This window comes from Carcharodon carcharias, chromosome 3 (assembly GCF_017639515.1).
Source record: "Carcharodon carcharias isolate sCarCar2 chromosome 3, sCarCar2.pri, whole genome shotgun sequence".
In the NCBI taxonomy this organism is placed as follows: Eukaryota; Metazoa; Chordata; class Chondrichthyes; order Lamniformes; family Lamnidae; genus Carcharodon; species Carcharodon carcharias.
Window position 1 is genome coordinate 12,542,282 of NC_054469.1, and position 25,975 is coordinate 12,568,256.

Sequence of the window (25,975 nt, forward strand, 5' to 3'; positions counted from 1 at the left end):
ACTAACAGCACGTCCCTGCCCATGTGACATCAGGAGGGGACATGTTTTTTTTAACATTTTTAAATTCTCTATTTTCCATGTTTTCTATCCTCCGCTCGCTGGGTTGCAGCTCCCTGCCTCAGGCCTACATGAAGTGCCCCCACCACCACACCCCCCCTCACCCTCCTCCTCCCCCCACCCCCGGCACGGGCAGCGCTGCAGCACCTGCTCCTCCGGGCTCGGCCTTCACCGGCCGGTGTGAAATCTCGGCCGCGGCTCGACCGTGGGCAGTTCCTCGACCGCTCCCACCCACCCCCCGGCCGAGCCCCCCACACCCTCCGCCCCCCACACCGCCCCCCCCAAACACATCATCCCTAACACTGCTCCACACCCTCCGCCCCCCACACCGCCCCCCCCAAACACATCATCCCTAACACTGCTCCACACCCTCCGCCCCCCCCAACACCCCAGCCCACCCCCCCACTTACCCCCCTGCTCCCCCCCACAGCCCCGTCCCCCCACCTCCCCCCTACCCACACCACCCTGCCCCCCATCTCCCCACACCGCCCCGCCCTTCCACCCCCAACCCCCCCACCCCAACACCAACCCCCCGCCCTCCCCACACCCCCTGCTCTGACAGGGCAGCACTCCCTCAGTACTGACCCTCTGACAGTGCAGCACTCCCTCAGTACTGACCCTCTGACAGTGCAGCTCTCCCTCAGTACTGACCCTCTGACAGTGCAGCTCTCCCTCAGTACTGACCCTCTGACAGTGCAGCACTCCCTCAGTACTGACCCTCTGACAGTGCAGCTCTCCCTCAGTACTGACCCTCTGACAGTGCAGCACTCCCTCAGTACTGACCCTCTGACAGTGCAGCACTCCCTCAGTACTGACCCTCTGACAATGCAGCACTGCTTCAGTACTGACCCTCTGACAATGCAGCACTCCCTCAGTACTGCAGTGGATTGCCAGCCTGGATTATGCTGATTATGTCTGTGGAGTTGGGATTTGGATTGAGAGGCGCGAATGCTCCCATTGCGCCTGGGATGTGTTACTGCGCAAACAGCTAGTTGCTTTAACTTGGACGTTTCCTGTGATCCAGGCCGATTTTGAGAGACGCTGTCACCTCCACGAAGCTGAGGCGAGTGAGGCGAAGCAGAAAGTTGCGGAGCTTCAGGCGGAGCTGAACGAGCTCAGGACACACGCAATGAGGACAAAATCCGAGCAGGGTGAGGAGGCACAGGCCAGCCTTTTACCCCACCGAGTGGGGGGGCGGTAACCGAAGGGTAATGAGGGAGACATGACGTAGCACAGTAGGAGGGCCATTCAGCCCATCGCCTCCATGACCTGCCCTGTAGGCCCGTTCAATCACCCCCCCCCCCCCCCCTTTCCAGCCTGGCAGCTCCACGGGTTTATTTCTCTCCATGGCTCATCTTATGGAATCATTCGCCATCCCTACCTCCACCATCCTGGCGGGGCAGTGGGTTCCAGGCCATTGCTCCTCTTCCCTTTCCTGCATCCTTCCCTCCAGGAAAGATGACGGACGCGTAGCACACACTCCATTTCAGGTGGGGTGTCTCCACACGATGCGTCGCCGGCCTCAGTGAGGAAACCTCTCCACTTTCCCCCTGCATCCCTTGCCCACAACCTCGTGGTCCCACAGCCTTTGACCTGTGGCCCCCCGTGGTCCCCCTACCTTCAGTCGTCGGACATCGAGTCCCCGAGAGATTAAACTCAATCCCGCACCCAGGAATGAGGCAGGAATCACTGCTGCTTGTACCATCGGTGCCCAATTTGCATATTTAAAGGGGAACATCCTTGTTGCTGTGATGTAAAATGGCGCTCAGATCTGGGCGGGTTCAGTGCCCAACAGTGAAAAATAAGAACCAAACTGAAAATAATGACTAGAATTTTCTGTCCTCGCCTCCTCTATTTCTGGAGGACAGAAACAGGGGCCTGTGCTGAGGCCTCAACTTTTTACGGCTTAGATGAGAGGAGTGAAGACATGGTAGCTAAATTTGCAGAAGACACAAAGATAGCTAGGAAAGTATGTTGTGAAGAGGACATGAGGAGGTTGCAGATGGATATAGATAGGTTGAGTGAGTGGGCAGAGATCTGGCAAATAGAGTTTAATGTGGGAAAATGTGAAGTTGTTCACTTTGGCAGGAAGAACAAAAAAGCAGAGTATTACTTAAATGGAGAATGGCTGCAGAATTCTGAGATGCAGAGGGATCTCGGTGTTCTAGTACATGAGTCACAAAAAGTTAGTATGCAGGTACAGCAAGTAATTAAGAAAGCTCTTGGAATGCTCTCCTTTATTACAAGAGGGATTGAACATCAAAGTAAGGATCTTATGCTTCAGTTATACAGGCATTGGTGAGACTGCACCTTGAATACTGTGTGCAGCTGGTCTCCTTATTTAAGGAAGGATGTAAATGCATTGAAGGCAGTTCAGAGGAGGTTTACTAGTTTGATACCGGGAATGAGTGGGTTGTCTTATGAGGAAAGGTTGGACAGACTGGGCTTGTTTCCACTGGAGTTTAGATGTGTGAGGGGCGATTTGATTGAAGTCCACAAGATCCTGAACGGCATTGACAAGGTGGACGTGGAAAGGATGTTTCCTCTTGTGGGTGAGACCAGTACTAGGGGGCACTGTTTAAAATTAGAGGTCACCCTTTTAGGACAGAGAGGAGGAGAATTTTTTTCTCTTAGAAGGTTGAGCAACTTTGGAATTCTCTGCCTCAGAAGGTAGTGGAGCCGGGGTCATTGGATATTTTTAAGGCAGAGGTAGATTGATTCTAGTTAGGCAAGAGAATCAAAGGTTAGCGGGGTTAGATGGGAATGTGGAAATCGAAACACAAGGTGATCAGCCGATGGCGGAGCAGGCTCGAGTGGACAAATGGTCCACTCCTGTTCCTATTTCTTACGTTCTTATGTTTAAACTATAGTGGAACAGAAGGAAAAGTGAGCGTCCTGTGTGTACTGCCATTTAGTGCTGTGATGTATCTGAGTTTTTAATCTGATCGGTGTTTTGGAAATCTCTGGTTTCAGGAGACCTGTCGCAGCAAGTTGAGGAACGGGACGCAATAATCGCCAAGTTCACACGGATGAAAGCGGCCTTGAACCAGGAGCTGGAGGCCCTGAAGAATCAGCTGGAAGAGGAATCGAGGGTTCGTGTCTACGCTCAGCCTCTCAGTGGCTGCACTTACGAGTAGCCCCGAGCGAAAATTTCCAATGTTTCATTTCATCCGTTTCCCAGAGGTGGGAGTCACAGGAAAGGCCAGCACTTATTGCCCGACCCTAATTGCCCCTCAGAAGGCGGTTGTGAGCCACCTCCTTGAGCCGCTGCAGTCCCTGTAGTCAAAGAACATTCTCTATAGGAGTAGGCCGCAGCCAGTCTATCAGCAGCTGGGTGACCACGTGAATGACCTGAACCAACCCTTGCTGATTCTGACCCCACGGATTTTACATTATTACTCACAAACCTCTTTACCTTTTTTGCATTAGCTGCTTCTCCTCTTCGAGACTCGCATCAGAGCCGCGGAGTCATTACGGCACAGAGGGAGGCCATTCGGCCGTCTGAGTCCATGCTAGCTCTCTGTAGAGCAATCTGGCCATCCCCATTCCCGTAGTCCCCCCTGCAGGTTTGATGTCGATCCAATTCCCCTTTGAAATCATTGACCCTCCCCAATTCCAACGCCCCCGTGGGCAGCGAGTTCTAGGTCGTTACCACTCGCTGAGTAAAATGGTTCCTCCCCACATCCCCTCTCTCAGTTATTTCACATTCCTTGTTTTTCACTCTACCTCCTGATACAGGCTTACAATCATAGATATTGAAAAATCACCCTGAAGCCAGGTGCTGAATTGTGATGATATAAATAAAACAGGTTATCATAATTCAGGATATAGTAATCGACAAAAATGAAGTGTAAGATGATAAAAGGATTGCACGCCGGTGAACATTTCAGCGTACAGATAATTACACCACCTTGCAAAATGTGGATCTCCTTAATCTAAAGAATAGCTATGCAAGGTCCACTGCACTCTGCATTTTGGATTAATGTCCATTGATCATATGTTGTCAGGCTGAGTTTGTTAAATTCTCCATGATTTACTTATGTGTTTTATAAAGTAAGGGATTGGGCTACTCATTCTATATCTTATTTGTGAGATGGTATCTTTACTTATAGTGCAGGTGCTTAATTTCACAAATCACAGAGAACAGAAGGAGGCCATTCAGCTCATCGCAACTTTGAAAGAACTATCCATTTAGTCCCACTGTCCCGTATTCTCTTCATAGTTCTGTAACTTGTTGCCCCTTTTCAACCTTATCCAATTTATTTATCCTTCTACCCTCCTCCCTCCCACAAAACCTTTTTTCTCAGTTATATAAAGTAGTTTTCTTTCTTAATTCCCGCTGTGAATTCGCAAACTGGTGTCCCAGTTTCCATGGGATATATGCGACTCTAGACCCACAGCAAAGTGAGCAGCTCCTCTCTGCCCTCTGGCCTGCTGAAGGCACTCAAGGGGGTAGCTCAGCACCACCTCCCCATGGGGCATTCGAGATGGGCAGTAAAGGCTGGCCCTGCATCTTTCTCACACATCACACTGACACACAACTGCATAACAGAGGTTCTAAGTCCTGGACCTTTTCTATCTCGTTATCGTGTGAGGTGAGTGATAGTTACTGAAGTCCACGTGTGTAATTTCTACAGGAGTCATGATGTGTCTTTCACACACAAGCACAGAAACATATTCACTGAGGGTGGGGGGGGAGTGGTCTGAAGATCCTTTGCATGCACGGGCCTGGAGTTAGTGATTGTCCTTTTGAAAATTACATCGATGAATATGTATTGAGGGATACAAACATCTTAAATACATCTGCCCCATCCCTTGTGCTGCTGAAACCCTCATTCATGCTTTTGTTACCTCCAGATTTGATGACTCCGATGCTTTGCTGGCTGACTACCCGATTCCCACCCTCCATAAACCAGGGCTCGTCCAAGGCCCTGCTGCCTAAATCCTGACTCGCACCAAGTCCTGTTCACCCAAAGCCGCCAGTGCTCACTGCTGACCTACACCAGCTCCCAGTCCATCAACACCTCAAATGTAAAATACTCCTGTCTCTGGTTAGATCCCTCTATGTCCTTGCTCCTCCCTATCTTTGTAACTCCTCGAGTGCTAAAACCCTCCAAGATATCTGCGCTCCTCTAATTCCAGCCCCTTGGTTATTTCCCATTTACTTCACCGTACCATTGGCAACCGTGGTTAGGCCCAAAACTTTGGGATCACCTCTCTGCCTCTCTACCTCACTCTCCTCCTTTAAGATGTTCTGTAGAACCTTGCTTTTTTTGATCAAGCTTTGGTCATGTGTCTGGATGTCTTCATGTGTGGCTCAGTGACAGATTTGTTTGTCATCCCTCTTGTGAAACCCCTTGGGATATTTTGCTGCATTAAAGGCGCTATATAAATACAAGTTCTTGTTGACCTGGTTTCACAATCCCAACGTTGCGATTGGACAACATTTGCTAAATAATCCTCAGTGCCCTAAGAATTACGCCGACAACCAAGGTAAGGTTGTCAGTGGGGCCCGCTGTGTGGTGTATTTGTGTGTTCTGGAAGCTACTTGTATTAATACAAGGTGCCCTGTTCCTCGCAGACAGACAGGAAGAACATGTACACACATGGCACCTGTTTCAGCTAAACGGAATAAGTGACAGCCATTCGCTAACTCATTCCTCAAGGCAATGCCTTGACCAACCTGGTCAAGCCACCTGGTTTAAATTTCAAACAATGCTTGGCAGTTAACTGTCAGTCACCATCGCTGGTGCATTTTCCATGGCAACGCCTCTATCAGAGTCCACTGGCTAACCAATCAGCACTGTCCTCACATACAGTATAAATTGTTGTTTTCCCCTTGTATTGGCATTTTTGCCAGATGTCCTGATGAGTGCAAGACGAAAATCTTCGACACGTCCCCTCTCTCAGCAAGTTCTGTACTGCCAAACGACATTATGTTATCTACCACTGTAGGAGCCTCATGCCCGCAAATTATTCAATCATGTTAATATCTCCTTTGACCCGGTGTTAATTTTTGTTAGCGAAGCTCCCTTGGTGGGGGGGGGGTTTACTATGTCGCTATACGAATGCAGGTTGTTGTTGTACCTGATAGTTTTTTTTTTGCCCTCTGTCCACAGTTGAGGGTAGGATTAGCCCACAGCCTGCAGGATGCACGCAATAACTGTGATGTCCTCCGGGGGCAGCTCGAGGAAGAACAGGAGGAAAAAGCGAACCTGCAGAAGTCCGCCAGCAAAGCCAACGCAGAGGCGTTACTGTGGAAAACGAAATATGAGACGGAGGGAACCCAGAGGCTGGGGGAGCTGGAGGAAGCCAGGTACGATATCGGGACTTAACCCAGAATACAAAACGCTGGAAATACTCAGCGGGTCAGGCGGCATCTGTGGAGGGGGGAGGCACAAAGCTAGCGTTTCAGGTCGATGATCGTCGGTCAGGCTGGTGGGCATTAATGGAGCGAAACATTAACTCTTTTCCACACCCCCCTGCACCCCCCCCCCTCCCTCCACGGGGACCTGTTGAATATTTCTAGCATTTTCCGCTTTGATTTCACATTTCTAACATTCGCAGCGTTTCGCTTGTGAGACCTTAAAAAAGTTACGGGGTACATGTGCGCCTTGAGCTGAGTGACTTGCTTGGCCATTTCAGGGGGGCAGGTTGGAGTCAACCACGTTGTGGTGGGTTTGGAGTCACGTGTAGGCCAGGCCACAGCAGGTTTCCTTCCCTAGAGGGGCGTTGGTGAACCAGATGGGCTTTCACAGCAATGATAATTTCACGGACGCATTTAATGATTCCAGATTTTATGAACTGAATTTGAACCCATGTCCCCAGGAGCATTAGCCTAGGCCTCCGGATCACTAGCCCAGTGACATTTACCATTGCACTACCATCGCCCCCTCTGTGGGTGAGGGTGCTTTCGCCACCCTCATTCTCAAGCTCACTCAAATTTCGAACAGCATGGCCAGAATTTTATGTCCCCCCTCAGAGGTGGGGGTTGGTGGGGGGGGGGGCTGTAAAATTGGGTGCCAGCCTCTGCTCCCCATCTACGCCATCCTTCCAACCCCTCCCCCCCCTTCCCTCACCCCCCACCCACCCAGTGCAATTTTACCAGCAGCAGGGAAGGCATCGGGTGGTCTGCTCACCCCGGGGCCAACTGAGGCTCTTAACTGACCAAGTGTCCAGCAAACCAGGCAGTGCAAGGGGTTTGAGGTGCCTCCTCTTAGTGTCTCCTGTGGGTCGCCTCCATTGGAGACTCCCCTCCCCCACCCTCCCCGCCGGGTGTAACCCTCCACCCCCCCCCCCCCGCCATTCTGAGTTTCCCCTCCCCCTACTGCCCTGTCCATATCCCCTTGCTTGCTTCGCTCTGGGACTGCCTGCAGTACCGGCAGTGGCCAACGTTCCCGGTGGTGCTGCGGGGTCAAGGGAGCAGCTCTGGCCATGGGCTTGGCTTGGCTGGCTGCCCTCAAGAGGTGGGGCTGCTTCTAAGATGAGGGCAGGTGTCGGGCCCACTCTCAAGACAATTACTGGTCTGACGGTTGTTGAACGTCTGTGGGGCCAGCTGGCCAAGCCTGGGGGTGGGGGTGGGGCGGGGGGAGGGGTGTGGGGGCTCTTTTCCCCTGATCTTTATGGTGGGGGTGGGGAGGGGGCGGGGACCTGGGGGTTCCCACCCTCAATGTAAAATTCAACCCATTGTGAGGAAATGTGTTCTGCTGGACTGTAAGGTGTGTGACTGACACCGTAAGTTTCTACAAACTAAACTGTGACCCCCCGCCCCCCCCCCCGCCACTGAGAGGACTGGCTTTTATTTTTATTCATTCACGGGATGTGGGCGTCACTGGCTGGGCCAGCATTTATTGCCCATCCCTAGTTGCCCCTTGAGAAGGTGGTGGTGAGCTGCCTTCTTGAACCGCTGCAGTCCATGTGGTGTAGGTACACCCACCATGCTGTTAGGGAGGGGGTTCCAGGATTTTGACCCAGCGAAGTGAAGGAACGGCCGATATATTTCCAAGTCAGGATGGTGAGTGACTTGGAGGGGAACTTGCAGGTGGTGATGTTCCCATCTATCTGCTGCCCTTGTCCTTCTAGGTGGTAGTGGTCGTCAGTTTGGAAGGTGCTGTCGAAGGAGCCTTGGTGAGTTCCTGACAGTTCTGTGCTAATCCAGGATTAATGATCCGAGACATGACTTCAGATCCAATCATGGCCATTGGGGAATTTAGGTTCGGTTAATTAACGGAACCTGGAATAAAAAAAAACAGTCTCTGTAATTGTGACCATTGCACTATGAGCAGGCTTAATGGCCTCTTTCTGTGCCATAATGATGCTATGCATAACTGGATTGTCCTAGGATCTCATTTGGTTCACTAATGTCCTTTAGAGGTGCAAATCCTTTTACCTGGTCTAGTGCCAGCTAACATAGTTGACTCTTAACCGCCCTCTGAAATGGGCTAGTAAACCATTCAGTGAAGAGGGTGCTCATCACCAACTTCTCAAGGGTAATGGAGGTTAGGGCAATAAACATTGGCCTGGCCGTTGACACCCGCATCCTGAAAATGAAAGAATAGATAATCTGTTGGTTGGGGAATAAATATTGCCCCCGACACCGAGGATAACTCTTCCTCATCACGCAGGTCCATTACCCAAAATCTGGCTGCCCAGAACCCAGACCGTATTTCCACAGGAGGCCTGGGAGCTGCTCCCAGGCGAGAGTAAACGCGGGAATAAAGAGGCCACTCTCCGGCTGATCCTCGAGATCAGGATCGGTGAGAGTTTTAGGCACATAGAACCTGAGCCCGTTGCAGGAGTTAGTTAGATCCCACCCCCCCCCGCCCCCCTCCACCTCACCCACCGACAACCCCCAGGCCCTCCCTGTTCTCCAGACACAAAGCTTCCTGTTCCACCAGCGGGATAGAGTCGTGGATTTCTCCCTAAGAGCCTGCCACTCCAGGGGACCCGCGATTACAGTCAGACCCACAGGGCTGCCATACACGTCCTGTAAACAGAGCTGGGCCCATTAATTCATCCCGACCTAAACTGGGATCTACTTGTATTTATTTTTCTCCAAATCCCAGTCTCGGGATCACGAAGGGGGTGGGGGGGGGGGGGGGGGGGGGGGGGGGCGGGGGGCGGAGTTTAGATTCTGCCGAGCGGTAATGAGCTTCCGGCAACGTTACTTTATCAATCCCAGATTCACGTCTCATTCCTGCATTATATTATATGGCAACAAAAAACCCCAATCTAATCCAAAACCTGGGAAAACCCAGCATGGTCTCAATCCCAAAGATGCTGGATTTCAGATATCAGGCCTGTGGTACAATCGCAAACGTACGAATTAGGGGCAGGAGTGGGCCATTCAGCCCCTCGAACATGCCCTGCCATTTGATAAGATCGTGCCCGATCTGACTGGGATCTTCACTTTCCTGTCTACCCCCTGTACCCTTTGACTCCCTTGTCAGTCACGAATCTATCACGCTCAGCCTTAAAAATATTCAATGACCCAGCCTCCACTGCTCTTTGGGGGAGAGAATTTCACAGAGTCACGACCCTCTGAGAGTAAACATTTCTCCCCATCTCCGTCTTAAAATGGGGACCCCTTATTTTTAAACCGTGTCTCGTAGTTCTAGTCTCTCCCACAAGAGGAAACAATCGTTTAGTATCCACACTAACAAGTCCCTTCAGGAACTTCTACGTTTCAATAAGATCACCTCTCACTCTGCTAAACTCCAATAGATACAGGCCCAGCCTGACCAACCGTTCCTCATAAAATAACCCCCTCACCCCAGATATCAGCCAAGTGAACCTTTTCTGAACTGCTTCCAATGCAAATATACTCTTTCTTAAAGGAAGAGACCAAAACTGTACACAGTGTTTCCAGATGTGGTCTCACCAACATCCTACTTTTATATTCCATTCCCCTTGTAAGAAACACCAATATTCCATTAAAAATACAGAAAATGCTGGAAAAACTCAGCAGGTCTGGCAGCGTCTGTGGAGAGAGAACCAGAGTTAACGTTTCGAGTCTGTATGACCTTCCTTCAGAGTATCACACGGACTCAAAACGTTAACCCTGTTTCTCTCCCCACAGGTGCTGTCAGACCTTAGTTCTTCCAGCATTTTCTGTTTTTAGTTCAGATTTCCAGCATCCGCAGTATTCTGTTTTTACCAACACTCCATCTGCCTTCCCAATCACTCGCTGCACCTGCTTACTAACTTTTTTTGTGATTCATGCACCAGGTCACCCAGATCCCTCTGCACTGCAGCCTCTCTCTCTCTCTCTATTTAAATAAATTGCTGGTTTTCCATTCTTCCTGCCAAAGTGGACAAGCTCACGTTTCCCCACATTATACTTCATTATGGGATCGGTGGGGGGGGTCCTTGACATCCACCTGAGAGGGCAAATTGTCCCTTGATTTAATGTCTCGCCTGATAGGTGGCAGTGCGGCACTCCCTCAGTACTGCATTACACTGGATTATACGCTCAAACGTTTGGAGTGGGCTTGAACCCAGTCGTTCAATTGACCCACAGCAGGACGCCAGCAGCAGCAGTCGGCCCTGAGCCAAGTGAATGTGGCCCAGGTCAAACCAGGGGTGAACTATGTCCCTCTCCTCCTGGGGACTGGACTGGCCCCTTCACCTTCCTGTGTGTGTGTGTTCCTCCCTCAGGAAGAAGCTGGTGGCGCGGCTGGAAGAGGCGGAGCAGAAGGCCGAGGCGGCGATCAGCAAGTGCGCCTCAGCGGAGAAGGTGAAGAACCGTCTTCAGGCCGAGGTGAAGGACCTGAGCGCCGAGGTGGAGAGGTCACACGCCTCCTCCCTCGCCCTCGAAAGGAAACAGCAGAACCTCGACAAAATCCTGAACGAGTGGAGGCTGAAACTGGAGCGCTCGCAGGCGGAGCTGGAGGTGGCGCAGGGAGAGACCAGGGAGATCAGCACGCAGCTGCTGAAGCTCAAGAACACCTTCGATGAGTCGGTGGATTTGAACGAGGGGCTGAAAAGGGAGAACACACGCTTGCTGGGTGAGAGGCAACCACACAGCACCGACAACCGAGCATCGAGAAACGGGTGGGGGGGGGCATTGTCAGGAACTGTTATCAAAACCCCCAGCTCTTTTACAAAGGAGACACCATAGCCTGATTGTTGATCCAGGTCCTCCCCAATTGTGGGGGGGGGGGGGGGGGAGGTGGTAGGAACACAAGGAGACCATTCAGCCCCACCCTCCCCCCCCCCAACTGCTCCATTCCATCACACAAACTGGTCTGTATCTCGACCCCATCTACCCCGGCTTGGTTCTGTAATCCTGAATACTCCTTCCCTAACAAAAATCCATCAACCAATTCTCAATGGACTCCCAGCCTCACCAGCTTTGTTAAGAGGGAGCGCCCCAGGTTTCCACTCCCCCACTCTGTGTGTGAAGAGGTGCTTCCCGACATCTACACTGAGTGGCCTGGCTCCCTCATTCGAGGGCCATGTCCCCTCATCCTGGGCACTCTCACCCCCGGAGCAGATTTCTGTTGACTGTTGCCTCTCGGTAGCCTGTCTTCAGACGATCTGAGTTGCCTTTCAGTCTCTCCTTCAGGGAGATGCGAGAATCTCTCACCACGACCTATTGTGTGACCTGGGATGCGTTGCCCGAAAGGGCTGTGGAAGCAGGTTCGACAAGTGAGTTTCGAGAGGATACTTGTAAAGGGAGCATTTTCAGGGTTTGGGGAAACCAGCAGGGGAGTGGGGCTAATTGGATACCCTCTTCCGAAGAGCTAGCACGGGCACGATGGGCTGAGTAGCCTCCTCCTGCGCTGTAAGATTCTATGAATTTGTTCTTTGTGATATTTAAATAAACTCCCGAAAGGATTTAAGATCTACTCGTTGCTATGTCGGCTTTGCGTTGGTTTATCTCACATTCTCTCTTTCAACACAGAGGACGTCGCTTCCCTAACAGATCAGCTGAGCGAAGTCTCTCAGCACAGTCATGAGGCAGGCAAGCTTAAGAAACAACATCAAGAGGAACTGGCTCAGCTGGAAGCTGGCCTGGAAGATCTCCAGGTAACTTATTTAATCTGTGATTAAAAACAAAAAACTGCAGATGCTGGAAATCCAAAACAAAAATAGAATTACCTGGAAAAACTCAGCAGGTCTGGCAGCATCGGCGGAGAAGAGCAAAGTTGGCATTTCGAGTCCTCATGACCCTTCAGGGATGAGGACTCGAAACGTCAACTTTGCTTTCCGGAAGAGGTAGCCAATTAGCCCCACTCCCATTCAGGGTCATGAGGACTCAAAACGTCAACTTTGCTCTTCGGAAGAGGTATCCAATTAGCCCCACTCCCCTTCAGGGTCATGAGGACTCAAAACGTCAACTGTGCTCTTCGGAAGAGGTATCCAATTAGCCCCACTCCCCTTCAGGGTCATGAGGACTCAAAACGTCAACTGTGCTCTTCGGAAGAGGTATCCAATTAGCCCCACTCCCCTTCAGGGTCATGAGGACTCGAAACGTCAACTTTGCTCTCCGGAAGAGGTATCCAATTAGCCCCACTCCCATTCAGGGTCATGAGGACTCGAAACGTCAACTTTGCTCTCCGGAAGAGGTATCCAATTAACCCCACTCCCCTTCAGGGTCATGAGGACTCGAAACGTCAACTTTGCTCTCCGGAAGAGGTATCCAATTAGCCCCACTCCCCTTCAGGGTCATGAGGACTCAAAACGTCAACTGTGCTCTTCGGAAGAGGTATCCAATTAGCCCCACTCCCCTTCAGGGTCATGAGGACTCGAAACGTCAACTTTGCTCTCCGGAAGAGGTATCCAATTAGCCCCACTCCCCTTCAGGGTCATGAGGACTCGAAACGTCAACTTTGCTCTCCGGAAGAGGTATCCAATTAGCCCCACTCCCCTTCAGGGTCATGAGGACTCAAAACGTCAACTGTGCTCTTCTCCGCCGATGCTGCCAGACCTGCTGAGTTTTTCCAGGTGTTTCTGTTTTTATTTAAACCTGTGCCAGGCTCAAAGCAGATGCAGCTGCGAATGAGCGGACCAGACTCGTGTGGCGCTCCCGACGCCGTGACTCTCAGACTTCAGGGCCAGAGATGGAAAGAGGATGTGGTGAAGAGAGTGAGTGTAGCCTTGGCGCCTCTGGCATTGTTGGGTTTTTTGCCGCGGATATTTCCGCAGGGTCACTGTCACCGCTCAGCCCCATTGACGGACCCTGCACCGCCAATTCAGAGCCCAGTCCTTACTGCCCAATATCTTGGCAAACAATAGCAATGAGAGCGGCATTACCCGACGCCGAGATGGAACTCAGGCTGTGTTTACCACCCATTGGTATCTTGCAGCCGGTGCTCTTTACTGAGAAGCGCTTCTCTGGGATGAGGCAAATCGTGTAAACGAATGCAGTGAAATTGTCCAACTCCCTGGGCACCTTGCCCAGAAAATACAACAAAGCTGTGACCTCTCTGAGTGCCGAGACCCAAAGCACCTTCAGGGCAGCTTTTCCAATCTAACATCGTTTAGCACCAGCTAACACCACCCTGAGTTTCAGCGATATCGACGGAGAATGGAAGCCCTTTTAAGACTGTGAGGTGGTGGGGCAGTGGGAAGGGGGCAGTGGGCAGGGGCACAGGGGGCGGGTGGGCATGGGACGGGGGTGGTGGGCAGTGGGTAGGGGACAGGGGACGGGGTGATGGGCAGAGGCGGTGGGCAGGGGGCGATGGGCAGTGGGCAAGGGGTGATGGGTGGTGGGCAGGAGGTGATGTGCGGTAGGCAAGGGGCAGGGGGCAGGGGACAAAGGGCGGTGGGCAGGGGCAGTGGGCGATGGGCAGTGGACAGAGGGTGGTGGGCAGGGGGCAGTGGGTGGTGGGCAGGGGGCGTTGGGTAGGGGGTAGTGGGCAGAGCAGCGATGTGCGGTGGGCAGGGGGCAGGGGACAAAGGGCAGTGGGCAGGGGGCTGTGGGCAGTGGGCTGTGGGCAGTGGGCAGTGGGCGGTGGGCAGGGGGCAGTGATTTGCTATACTGTCAGTGGCTGAGGGCTTCAGATTGGAGCCACTCATTGAACGTTGGGGAAACTGAGCATTAAGTTTAATATCTTGCTTAATTCAAGAAAACAGGCAGCCACAGCACAGAAATGGAAGCCATTTAGTTGACTGCATTTTTTTATTCACTCACGGGATGTGGGTGTCGCAGGCTGGGCCAGCATTTATTGCCCCTCCCCAGCTGCCCGTGAGAAGGTGGTGGTGAGCTGCCTTCTTGAGCCGCTGCTGTCCCACAGTGCTCTTAGGGAGGGAGTTCCAGGATTTTGACCCAGTGACAGTGAAGGAACGGTGATATATTTCCAAGTCAGGATGGTGAGTGACTTGGAGGGGAACGTCCAGGCAGTGGTGTTCCCATCTATCTGCTGCCCTTGCCCTTCTAGATGGTAGAGGTTGTGAGTTTGGGAGGTGCTGCCTAAGGAACCTTGGTCAGTTGCTGCAAGACATCTTGTTAATGCCTCTCTGATACTGTGAGGTCCAGTCATTGTTTCAGAACTGTTATAATGCCAGAACGTCTCTCTTTGTGAAGCTAACAAGAATTTGAAATTACCGTGACAACCTACCTCATTCTACTTCTGTCAGTTTTGAATTTAACGATTCATAAGTATTAAAAATTAATTCAAGCCATGTAGATCATCATCAGAACGTTACAGAATCAAAGACGGGAAATGTTCAATAATTGACAGGCCCCGGGTGTAAATGGAGTTTGAGTACAGATTAGCCATAATGAATGGTGGAACAGGCTGGAAGGGCTGAATGGCCCACTCTTTTCCTGATTTTTGAAGGGAGAGGGAAATTAGGAGTGACAGGGTGTTAGTGAGGGAGCTCAATATCCTTCTGAAAGGATAAGTAAATGAAACAGTCTGAAAGAATTGCAGTAGTTTAGAGAGGCAAGGCCATGTTGCTTCTTCCTCAATTTTTTATTCATTCAGAGGATGTGGGTATCACTGGCTGGGCCGGCATTTATTGCCCATCCTGAACATTTTAAGAGTCAACCATATTGCCATGGCTCTGGAGTCACATGTGGGCCAGACCAGGTAGGGACAGCAGATTTCCTTCCCTGAAGGGCATTAGTGACCCAGATGGGTTTTTACAACAATCATTTCATCATCAGACTTTTAATGCCAGGTTTATTATTGAATAACATTCCACCATCTGCTGTGGTGGGATTTGAACCCAGGTCCCCAGATTACCCTGGGTCTCAGATTACTAGCCCAGCAACAATACCACTACACCATCGCCTCCCCTCGAAGGGTATGAGTGCTCCCTGTGGCCTCTCTAGATCATGGTATTCCCATCAGGCACCTGAAACAAGTAACCTTCTCTCCTGTTCTGTGTTAGAATGAGCTGAAGACTTTGGAGAACAGGAACAGCCGTCTTCAGTTGGACCTGACTCAGCTGCAAAGCGAGAATGAGAGGAAACTGAAGGAGAAGGATGAAGAGATAGTCACCATGAGGTAACGGGGATTGAGCCCCGCAATGAGAGCCGGGTGACCTGTACACTGCCAATGTCAAACCCATACCGAGGGGCACAGTATTGCTTTCCTTTATGTTCAATCTGGATTAACGTCATGACGAATATAGCCACAAACACAGGCCACTCCCTGGGGTGGGTCACTGAGCTACCAAAACACTTTATACTAAATAAGAATGTAACCCACCAGGGGAAGTCTAAGAACAGCCGCAAAACAACATCTTGTATTTATATAGCACCTTTAACTTCATAAAATGCCCCAAGTTGCTTTATAATACTTGAGCCCATAACTTCCAAGCTCCATGACAGTAAACTGGGGCCTGCATCCACCCCCAACACCCCCCAGACTGCGAGAGTCCCGAGGTAAGGATGGCATGGCAACTGCCCGGGAAGTTCAAACATCCCTTGGGCAATTTCCCTGCACTGGGAACCATCCAAAAGTGCAACATAAATCCCAAACTTCACATGGTCCCCACTGCTTCCTGTATTAGTTACCCAGGAAAAGCCAGGAGAATCCAAATAATACTGATCATCCCCCACCACCCCCCCACTCCCAGCCCACAGGACTCCCCCCACCTGCCCCTTCATCCCCCACCTCCCCCCAACAGAACTCCCCCCCACCTGTCCCTCCATCACCACCCCCCCCCCAACAGGACTCCCCCCCACCTGTCCCTTCACCCTCACAGGACTCCCCCCACCTGTCCCTTCACCACCACCCCCCCTCACAGGACTCCCCCCCACCTGTCCCTTCACCCTCACAGGACTCCCCCCACCTGTCCCTTCACCCCCAACCCCCCCTCACAGGACTCCCCCCCACCTGCCCCTTCACCCCCACCCCCCCCATGGGACTCTGCCCACCTGTCCCTTCACCCTCATGGACTCCCCCCCCATCCCACTGGCCCCACCCCAACTACCCAAACCCCACCCCACCAATCACCCAACCCCTCCTGACCACCCCACCCCCCCCGCCCCTGATCGAGACCCCCGACTAACCAACTAACCCTTGCCCCATCACTGACGACCCAAGCCTCACATCCCCACTGACCACCCAATCCCCGAACCCCACTGACTAACTGACGCCCTCAACTAGCCACCCAACTCCCACCCCCTCACTGACTACCCAATCCCCACTGACCACTCCCAACACCACTGACTATTAGATGCCCCCACTCCAACTGACCACCCAACACCTATGCCCCCCACCCCCCATTGAACACTGACCACCCGACCTCCATTTCCCACTGACCACCCGACAACCCCTCCAACTAACTGAACCCCCCCCCCCACCCAACTTATTACCTCCTCCCACTGGCTACCCAACACAACACTGACCACCTGACACACACCCCCAACACCCCACGATCCTACCCACTTACCTTACAAACCTACTTCCTCCCTCGCTTCCGAAAGCAGCTGGGCCTTCAAACCTATCTGCTTTACAGCAACGAGTGCTGTAAAAATGGGGGGGGGGCGTGGCTTCCTTACCCCTGACTCTGCAGCCCTGGACTGAAGGCCTCAGGAGCTCGCTGCCCTATACAGCTCTCGCCTGGCCTGAGTCGGAAGGTCGGGCAAGATGGGATCGGGTGGAATTCCAGGCTGGAAACCAAAAGGGGAGTGGGAATCAGAGTCGGATTGCCTGATCCGTGGAAACTCAGGCCCAGAGTATGACACTGATCCACATAAGGAGAAATTAGGTTAAATGATTAAAGGTTTTAAGAAGTATATTTTAAAGCAGGGAAGCGAGGTATAGAACACAAAAACAGAATTACCTGGAAAAACTCAGCAGGTCTGGCAGCATCAGCGGAGAAGAAAAGAGTTGACGTTTCGAGTCCTCATGACCCTTCAACAGAACAGTTGAAGGGTCATGAGGACTCGAAACGTCAACTCTTTTCTTCTCCGCCGATGCTGCCAGACCTGCTGAGTTTTTCCAGGTAATTCTGTTTTTGTTTTGGATTTCCAGCATCCGCAGTTTTTTGTTTTTATATCAGTGAGGTATAGAAGCAGAAAGGTGTAGGCAGGAATTCTCTTTTTAATTCATTGAACATGGGCCTCTCTGGCTAGGCCAGCATTTATTGCCCATCCCTATTTGCCCTTGTTCAGAGGGGCAGTTAAGAGTCAACCACGTTGCTGTGGGTCTGGAGTCACATGTGGACCAGACTAGGTAAGGACGGCAGATTTCCTGCCCTAAAGGACATCAGTGAGCCAGATGGGTTTTTATGACAATTGGCAATGGTTTCGTGGTCATTGTTAGACTTTTAATTCCAAATTTTTATCCAATTCAAATTCTACCATCTGCTGTGGTGGGATTTGAACCTGGGGCCCCAGAGCATTACCCTGGGTCTCCAGATTACTGGTCCAACAACAATACCACTACGCCATCACCACCCCCCACCCGCCCTCTCCCCCACCCCCTTCCGAGCTTGGGGCCCAACTGAAGGCAGGGACACGGCTGGTGAAGTGATCAAACTCGAGGCTGCCGAAGAGGCCAGAGTTAGAGGAGCGCAACTACCTCGGAGGATTGTGGGGTTGGAGAGAGAGGGAGGGGCAAGGCCATTGAGGTTTCGGAAACAAGGAGAGTTTTAAAATCAAGGTATTGCTTGAGCAGAAGCAGTCGAAGGGGGATCCAGGGTCACATTTCTCATCAGCTCGGAGTCGATCTGGAATTAGCGGGAAACCCATCGCTCTGCTTACGTCTCCAGTCGAACTGACTGTAAATCCACACGGGAGAAAATTCCATTTGTTCAATAAGGAGGAGACCGCCTCCCTCACAGGATACTTACTGTTCACCTAAACCCACATAACCAGCAAACTAGCGGGGTCAAATCTTGCCTTGAGGCCCCAAGTTGTCGAAGTTTAACCAGCTCAATTTTTAAAAAAATTCATTCTTGGGGTGTGGGCATCGCGGGCAGACCAGCATTTATTGCCCATCCCTAATCGTCTTCTTGGACCTCTGAAGCTAACGTGGTGTAGGTGCACCCACCAGCGCTATCTGCAGCGGTTTGATACACCCTGAGTGGCTTGTTAGCCCATTTCAGGGGCGATTAAGACTCAACCACTTTACTGTAGGGCCTGGTCAGGTGAACCCGAAAAGTAGCAAATGGAATTGAGCTCAGAGAAGTATGAGGTGATGCATTTGGAGAGGTCAAACTCGGCAAAGGGTAACACAATAAATGGGAGGAGACTGAGAGGTGTAGAGAAAAGTCCATAGATCCCTGAAGGTAGCGGGTGGTTAAGAAGACACATGGAATCCTTTCCTTTATTGGCCAAGGTATAGAATATAAGAGCAGGGAGCTTATGCTGGAACTGTATAAAACATTAGTTAGGCCACAATTTGAGTGCTGTGTGCAGTTCTGGTCACCTCATTACAGAGAGGATGTAATTGCATTAGAGAGGATAGAGAGGAGATTTACGAGGATATTCCCAGGACTGGAAAATTGCAGCTATGAGGAAAGATTGGATAGGCTGGGATTGTTCTGCTCCTTGGAACAGAGGAGGCTGAGGGGAGATTTGATTGAGATGTACAAAATTGTGAGGGGCCTGGATAGAGTGGATGGGTAGGGGCTATTTTACTTTCACAGAGAGGTCAGTGACCAGGGGGCATAGATTTAAAGTGATTGGTAGAAAGAGTAAAGGGGAGATGAGGAAAATGTTTTTCACCAAGAGGGTTGTGAAGTGTGGTAACCTGCAGAATTAAGGACTAAATGCTGGAACGTGGGATTAGGTTGGGCAGCCAGTGCAGATATGATGGGCCGAGTGGCTTCTTTCTGTGCTGTAAACTTTCGATGATTCTATGTAGGCCCCACCACTAAAGAACCCTGCTTTGGGCTTCCAGTCTGGAGTATGTTAACAGCAGGTCTTTATGGACAGCTCATATTTACAGTAGAGAGTACAGGTATGGAGCTGACCCCATTCCAGGTCTTTACCCATCTCTGTCCATCTCTAGGCCGACCCTGGCTCTGGAGCAGGTGCCTTTCTGACATCACGCTGTGGGCAGTATGTATTATACTCAGTCCCACATTAACCCTTTAAGTACCTGTGGTAAAGTGGAGTGTTATGTACCTTCAACAGGATGTAGTTAATTGACACCAGTGTTAATGTGAAGGACACAGCTGGCATTCGCCAGACAAAGCAAACCTGATGAACAAAAACATAAAAGTACCAGAACCTTCGACTACAACCACCTTCTCAAGGGCAACTAGGGATGGGCAATAAATGCTGGCCCACATCCCGTGAAATACTAAATTTTAAAAAAGCATAAATAAGGCCAGGCCAGGTATGGATAGCAGATTTCCTTTGCTAAAGGACCTTAATGAACCAGATGGGTTTTGACATCAATCGGGTAGTTTTTGTGATCATTATTAATAAGACTAGATTTGTTATTCTAGATTTATTAATTCATTGAATTTAAATTTCCCCTGTTGCTGTGGTAGGATTTGAACTCACGTTTATGGAGTATTAGTCCTGGCCTCTGGATTACTCGTCGGGTAACATTACCTCGATGCCTCCATCCTCCTGAATCCATCTCTGTACTATCTCTGTCCATCGGCCTTCAGCTAAACCCTCATTTAGCCATTTGAAGTGTGATGGATCCTTGATCGACCTTCCGTTGTCCCAATATGCTAAGCTGTTTGGTCAAGAAGATTCCAGGTCACTGCAGAGTTGTATAGCTCAGCTTTACAAAACCAGACACAGGGGATGGATCTAATTCCAATTTCTCTGGATGACAGGGATCTGCTGGGATCTGGGCACAGCTGAGCCTCCGGGTCTGTCCTCATCTGGCTACGTTAACCTAGACAGTGAGAAATCATAACTCATTTTAACCATTTCTGCTCAACCCATAGAACATGCAGGATTGGTACATGTACACAGGATAGTTACATGTACACAGATTGGTACATGTACAGAGATTGATGCATGTACAGAGATTGGTACGTGTGTACAGATTGGTGCATGTACACAAATTGGTGCATGTAAACAGATTGGTACATGTACACAGATTGGTGCACGTACACAGATTGTTACAAGTACACAGATTGGTAAATGTGCACAGATTGATGCATGTACACAGATTGGTACATGGTTGGTACAAGTACACAGATTGGTGCATGCGCACAGGTTGGTGCATGCACATACATTGATAAATGTACACACACTGATAAATGTACACAGATTGATGCATGTGTACAGGTTGATACATGTACACAGATTGGTGCATAGCACAGATTGGTGCATGCGCACAGATTGGTTCATGCGCACAGATTGGTGCATGTGCACACATTGGTAAATGTGCACACATTGGTAAATGTACACAGATTGGTGCAAGTACACAGATTGGTGCATAGACACAGATTGGTACAAGTATACAGATTGATGCATGTGCAAAAATTGGTGCATGTACACAGATTGGTGCATGTGCACAGACTGGTACACGTGCACAGATTGGTACAAGTGCACAGATTGGTGCATGCGTACAGATTGGTACATGTACACATATTGGTACAAGTACACAGATTGATGCATGTACACAGATTGGTGCATGTACACAGATTGGTACAAGTACACAGATAGGTACATGTTGGTATGAGTACACATATACACAGGTTGGTACATGTACACAGATTGGTACAAGTCCACAGATAGATAAATGTGCACAGATTGGTGAATGTGCACACATTGGTAAATGTACATAGATTGGAGCGAGTACACAGATTGGTGCATGTGCACAGATTAGTGCATGTGCACAGATTGGTGCATGTGCACAGATTGGTAAATGTACACAGATTGGTGCAAGCACACAGATTGGTGCATGTACACGGATTGGTGCATGTACACGGATTGGTGCATGTACACGGATTGGTACATGTACACAGATTGGTACATGTACACATATTGGTACATGTACACATATTGGCACAAGTACACAGATTGGTGCATGCGCACAGATTGGTGCATGTACACAGATTGGTAAATGCGCACTATTTGGTGTATATACACATATTGGTACATGGTTGGTACAAGCACACAGATTGATGCGTGTACACAGATTGGTGCATGCACACAGATTGCTGCATGTGCACACATTGGTGAATGTATACAGATTGGTACAAGTGCACAGATTGGTACATGTTGGTGCATGTACACAGATTGGTGCATGTGCACAGATTGGTGCATGTGCACAGATTGGTACATGTACACAGACTGGTACAAGTACACAGATTGGTAAATGTGCACAGATTGGGGAAAGTACACAGATTGGTACTTGGTTGGTACAAGTACACAAAAAGGTGCATGTACACAGAAAGGTGCAGGTACACAGATTGGTGCATGTGTACAGATTGGTACAAGTACACAGATTGGTGCATGTATATGGATTTGTGCATGTACAGAGATTGGTGCATGTACATGGATTGGTACATGTACACAGATTGGTACAAATATACAGATTGGTGCATGCGCAAAGACTGGTCCATGTACACAGATTGGTCCATGTATACAGAATAGTGCATGTACACAGACTGGTACAAGTACACAGATTGGTGCATGTGCACAGATTGGTACATGTACACAGATTGATACAAGTACACAGATTGATACAAGTACACAGATTGGTGCATGTACACAGCTTGGTGCATGTACACAGCTTGGTGCATGTACACAGATTGGTGCATGTACACAGATTGGTGCATGTGTACAGATTGGTGCATGTACATGGATCAGTACATGGTTGGTACAAGAACACAGATTGGTGCATGTACATGGATTGGTGCATGCACAGAGATTGGTGCAGGTACAGAGATTGGTGCAGGTACAGAGATTGGTGCATGTACACGGATTGGTACATGGTTGGTACAAGTACACAGATTGGTACATGTACACAGATTGGTGCATGCACACAGATTGGTTCATGTGCACAGATTGGTACATGCGTGCACACAGGTTGGTGCATGTGCACACATTGGTAAATGCACAGAGATTAGTGCAAGTACACAGATTTGTACATATACACAGATTTGTACATATACACAGATTGGTGCATGTACACGGATTGGTGCATGTACACAGACTGGTGCATGTACACAGACTGGTGCATGTGCACAGATTGGTACATGTGCACAGATTGGTGCAAGTATACAGACTGGTGCATGTACAGAGATTGGTGCATGTGCATGGATCAGTACATGGTTGGTACAAGTACACAGATTGGTGCATGCGCACAGAACGGTGCATATATACAGATTAGTGCAAGTATACAGATTGGTGAATGTACACAGATTGGTACAAGTACACAGATTGGTGCATGTACACGGATTGTTGCATGTACAGAGATTGGTGCATGTACATGGACTGGTACAAGTACATGGACTGGTACAAGTACATAGGTTGGTACATGTACACAGATTGGTTCATGCGCACAGATTGGTACATGCGTGCACACAGGTTGGTGCATGTGCACACATTGGCAAATGTACACAGATTGGTGCAAGTACCATTAGGGAGGGGGAAAGCTACCCGGACACTTTGTACCAAGAGGCAGTTCACCCCTTAAGATAGGGTTTTCTGATTTGGTCAGTAATCAGAGGCAGGAGGGTGTGACTGCGAGTGAGTATAAGAACCCAGATGGTAAAAGCGGAGGAGTGTCAGCCTTTGCAATTGTCCAACACGTTTGAGGTTCTTGCAGGCTGTATGATTGAAAATGGTGGCTGCATGACCATGACACCTTGTTACAGGAAGTCATTCAAGCAGGGGGTGGGGGGGAGGGGGGTTATAGGAATGTAGTGGTAGTTGGGGACAGTATAGTCAGGGGATAGGAACAGGAGTTTAGGCAGCCATGAGTGAGAGTCCAGATGGCTGTGTTGCTTGCCCAGTGCCAGGGTTCAGGACATCTGCTCAGGGCTGGAGAGGAACTTGCAGTGGGAGGGGGAGGATCTAGTGGTCATGGTCCATGTAGGTACCAATAACATAAGTAGAACTAGGAAAAGGTATCTGCTGAGGGAGGGAGTATGAGCAGCTAGGGAATAAATTACAAAGCAGAACCTCAAAGGCAATAATCTCTGGATTACTACCTGAGCCATGAACAAATTGACGTAGGGTAAATTAGATTAGAGAGTTAAATGCTTGGCTCAAAGATTGGTATGGGAGAAATGGGTTTCAATTCATGGGGCACTGGCATCTGGTACTGGGGAAAACGGGAGAGGCACCATTGGGACAGTCTTCACTGAACCGCGCTGGGACAAGTGTGCTAGTGAGTCATATGGCAGTAGGGAGGGCTTTAAACAAAATAGTAAGAGCAAGGGACCAAGTTTTGTAAGATGTAATCAATTAAATAGAGAAGACAAGGTGAAAAGACAAGGTACGAATAAGGGAAATGATGATCAGAGTGTGGCAGGAAGGGACAGAGTGTACAAATCTAAGACTGCACCAGCAGATAAGGCTACTGGTTACAAAAATAATAAAAGGACAAAGCTAAATGCTCTGTATCTGAATGCGCGTAGCATTCAGAACAAAACAAATGAACTGACAGCACAAATAGAAATAAATATTTACAATTTGACAGCCATTACAGAGACATGACTGCAGGATGACAAAAACTTGGACCTGAATACTCAAGGGCACATGACATTTAGGAGGGACTGGAAGCTAGGAAAAGGTGGAGGGGTAGCTGTTAATTAAGGATGACATCGGTACAATAGCGAGAGATGACCTTGGTTCTGAAAATCCTGATGTTGAATTAGTTTGGGTACAGATGAGAATTGGTAAAGGTAAGAAGTCACTTGTGGGAGTAGGTTATAGGCCACCTAACAGTAACCTCACAATAGGACAGAGTAGACAGGAAGAAATAAGGGGGGCTTGTGAGAAAGATATGACAATAATCATGCATGATTTTAATCTATATATAGATTGGACAAATCATTTTGGCTAAAGGTAGCCTGGATGACGAGTTCATAGAGTGTTTTCAGGGCAGTTTCTCAGATTAGTCCATTTTTGCACCAACCAAACAGCAGGCAATACTAGACCTGGTAATGTGTAATGAGACAGGATTAATTTATGATCTCATAATGAGGGTGCCCTAGGTGGTAGTTATCATAATATGACTGAATTTCACTTTCAGTTTGAGGGAGAGAAGAGTGGATCCAAGATCAGTATTTTAAACTTAAATAAGGGCAATTCTGAGGGCATGAAGACAGAACTGGCTAAAATGAAATGGGATTTTTTTTTTACTCATTCATGGGATATGGGCTTCACTGGCTGGGCCAGTGTTTATTGCCTATCCCTAATTGCCCTTGAGAAGGTGGTGGTGAGCTGCCTTCTTGAACCACTGCAGTCCATGTGATGTAGATGCACCCACAGTGCTGTTAGGGAGGGACTTCCAGGATTCTGACCCAGTGACAGTGATGGTAAGTCGGGATGGTAAGTGGCTTGGAGGGGAACTTCCAGGCGGTGGTGTTTCCATCTATCTGCTGCCCTTGTCCTTCTAGGTGGTAGTGGTTGTGGGTTTGGGAGGTGCTACCTAAGGAGCCTAAGGGCTAAGTCAGTAGAGAAGCAATGGCAGACATTTAAGGAGATATTTCAGAATACTCAAAGATACATTCCAGTGAGAAAGAAAGATTCTAAGGGAAGTATACAGCATCTTTGGCTAACTAAATAAATTAAAGATAACATCAAATTGAAAGAAAAAGTGTATAATTCTGCAAAGATGAGTGGCAGGTGAGAAGATTGGACAGAATATAAAGAACAGCAAAGAATGACTAAAAGATTAATAAGGAGGGAGGAATTAAAGAATGAGAAAAAACTATCTAGAAATGTAAAAACAGATAGTAAAAGTTTCTACAGGCATTTAAAAAGGAAAAGAGTAAGTAAAATGAGTGTTGGTCCTCTAGAGTGAGAATGGGGAATTAATCATGGAAAATAAGGAAATGACAGATAAATTGAACAGATATTTTGCATGTCTTTATTGTGGAGGAATCCCAGAAATAATTGTGAATCAGGAGATGAAAGGGAAGGAGGAACTTAAAACAATTACAATCACCAGGGAAAGAGTACTGAGAAAATTACTAGAACTAAAAGCTAACAAGCCCCCAGGTCCTGATGGACTCTGTCCTAGGGTTTAAAAGAAGTGGTTGCTGAAATACTAGATGTATTGGTTTTAATTTCCCAAAATTCCCTAGATTCTGGAAAGGTCCCATCAGATTGGAAAATAGCCAATGTGATTCCTCTATTCAAGAGAGGAAGAAGACAGAAAGCCAGAAACTATGGGCCAGTTAGCTTAACATCTGTCATAGGGAAACTGCTGCAATCTATTATCAAGGAGGTTATAACAGGGCACTTAGGAAATCTCAATGCAATCAGGCAGAGTCGACATGGTTTGGTGAAAGGGAAATCATGTTTGACTAACTTATTGGTGTTCTTTTAAGAAATAACAAGTAGCAGGAATAAAGGGGGACC

At 49.2% G+C, this 25,975-nt stretch overlaps 2 protein-coding genes across 2 annotated transcripts in view; one reads left to right on the forward strand and one right to left on the reverse strand.

The window, feature by feature from the left end:
- LOC121276250 (myosin-7B-like) overlaps positions 1–25,975 on the forward strand; it is a 212,810-nt gene that overhangs the window by 163,657 nt on the left and 23,178 nt on the right. The window contains exons 28-33 of the mRNA XM_041184454.1: positions 1,082–1,208; positions 3,031–3,149; positions 6,177–6,373; positions 10,714–11,063; positions 11,963–12,087; positions 15,400–15,515. Of these exons, the coding sequence (XP_041040388.1) occupies positions 1,082–1,208; positions 3,031–3,149; positions 6,177–6,373; positions 10,714–11,063; positions 11,963–12,087; positions 15,400–15,515 (1,034 nt within the window). The remainder of the gene's footprint in view (positions 1–1,081; positions 1,209–3,030; positions 3,150–6,176; positions 6,374–10,713; positions 11,064–11,962; positions 12,088–15,399; positions 15,516–25,975) is intronic.
- recql4 (RecQ helicase-like 4) overlaps positions 20,204–25,975 on the reverse strand; it is a 97,267-nt gene continuing 91,495 nt past the window's right edge. The window contains exon 26 of the mRNA XM_041184460.1: positions 20,204–20,321. Within this exon, the coding sequence (XP_041040394.1) occupies positions 20,317–20,321 (5 nt within the window). The 3' untranslated portion in view covers positions 20,204–20,316. The remainder of the gene's footprint in view (positions 20,322–25,975) is intronic.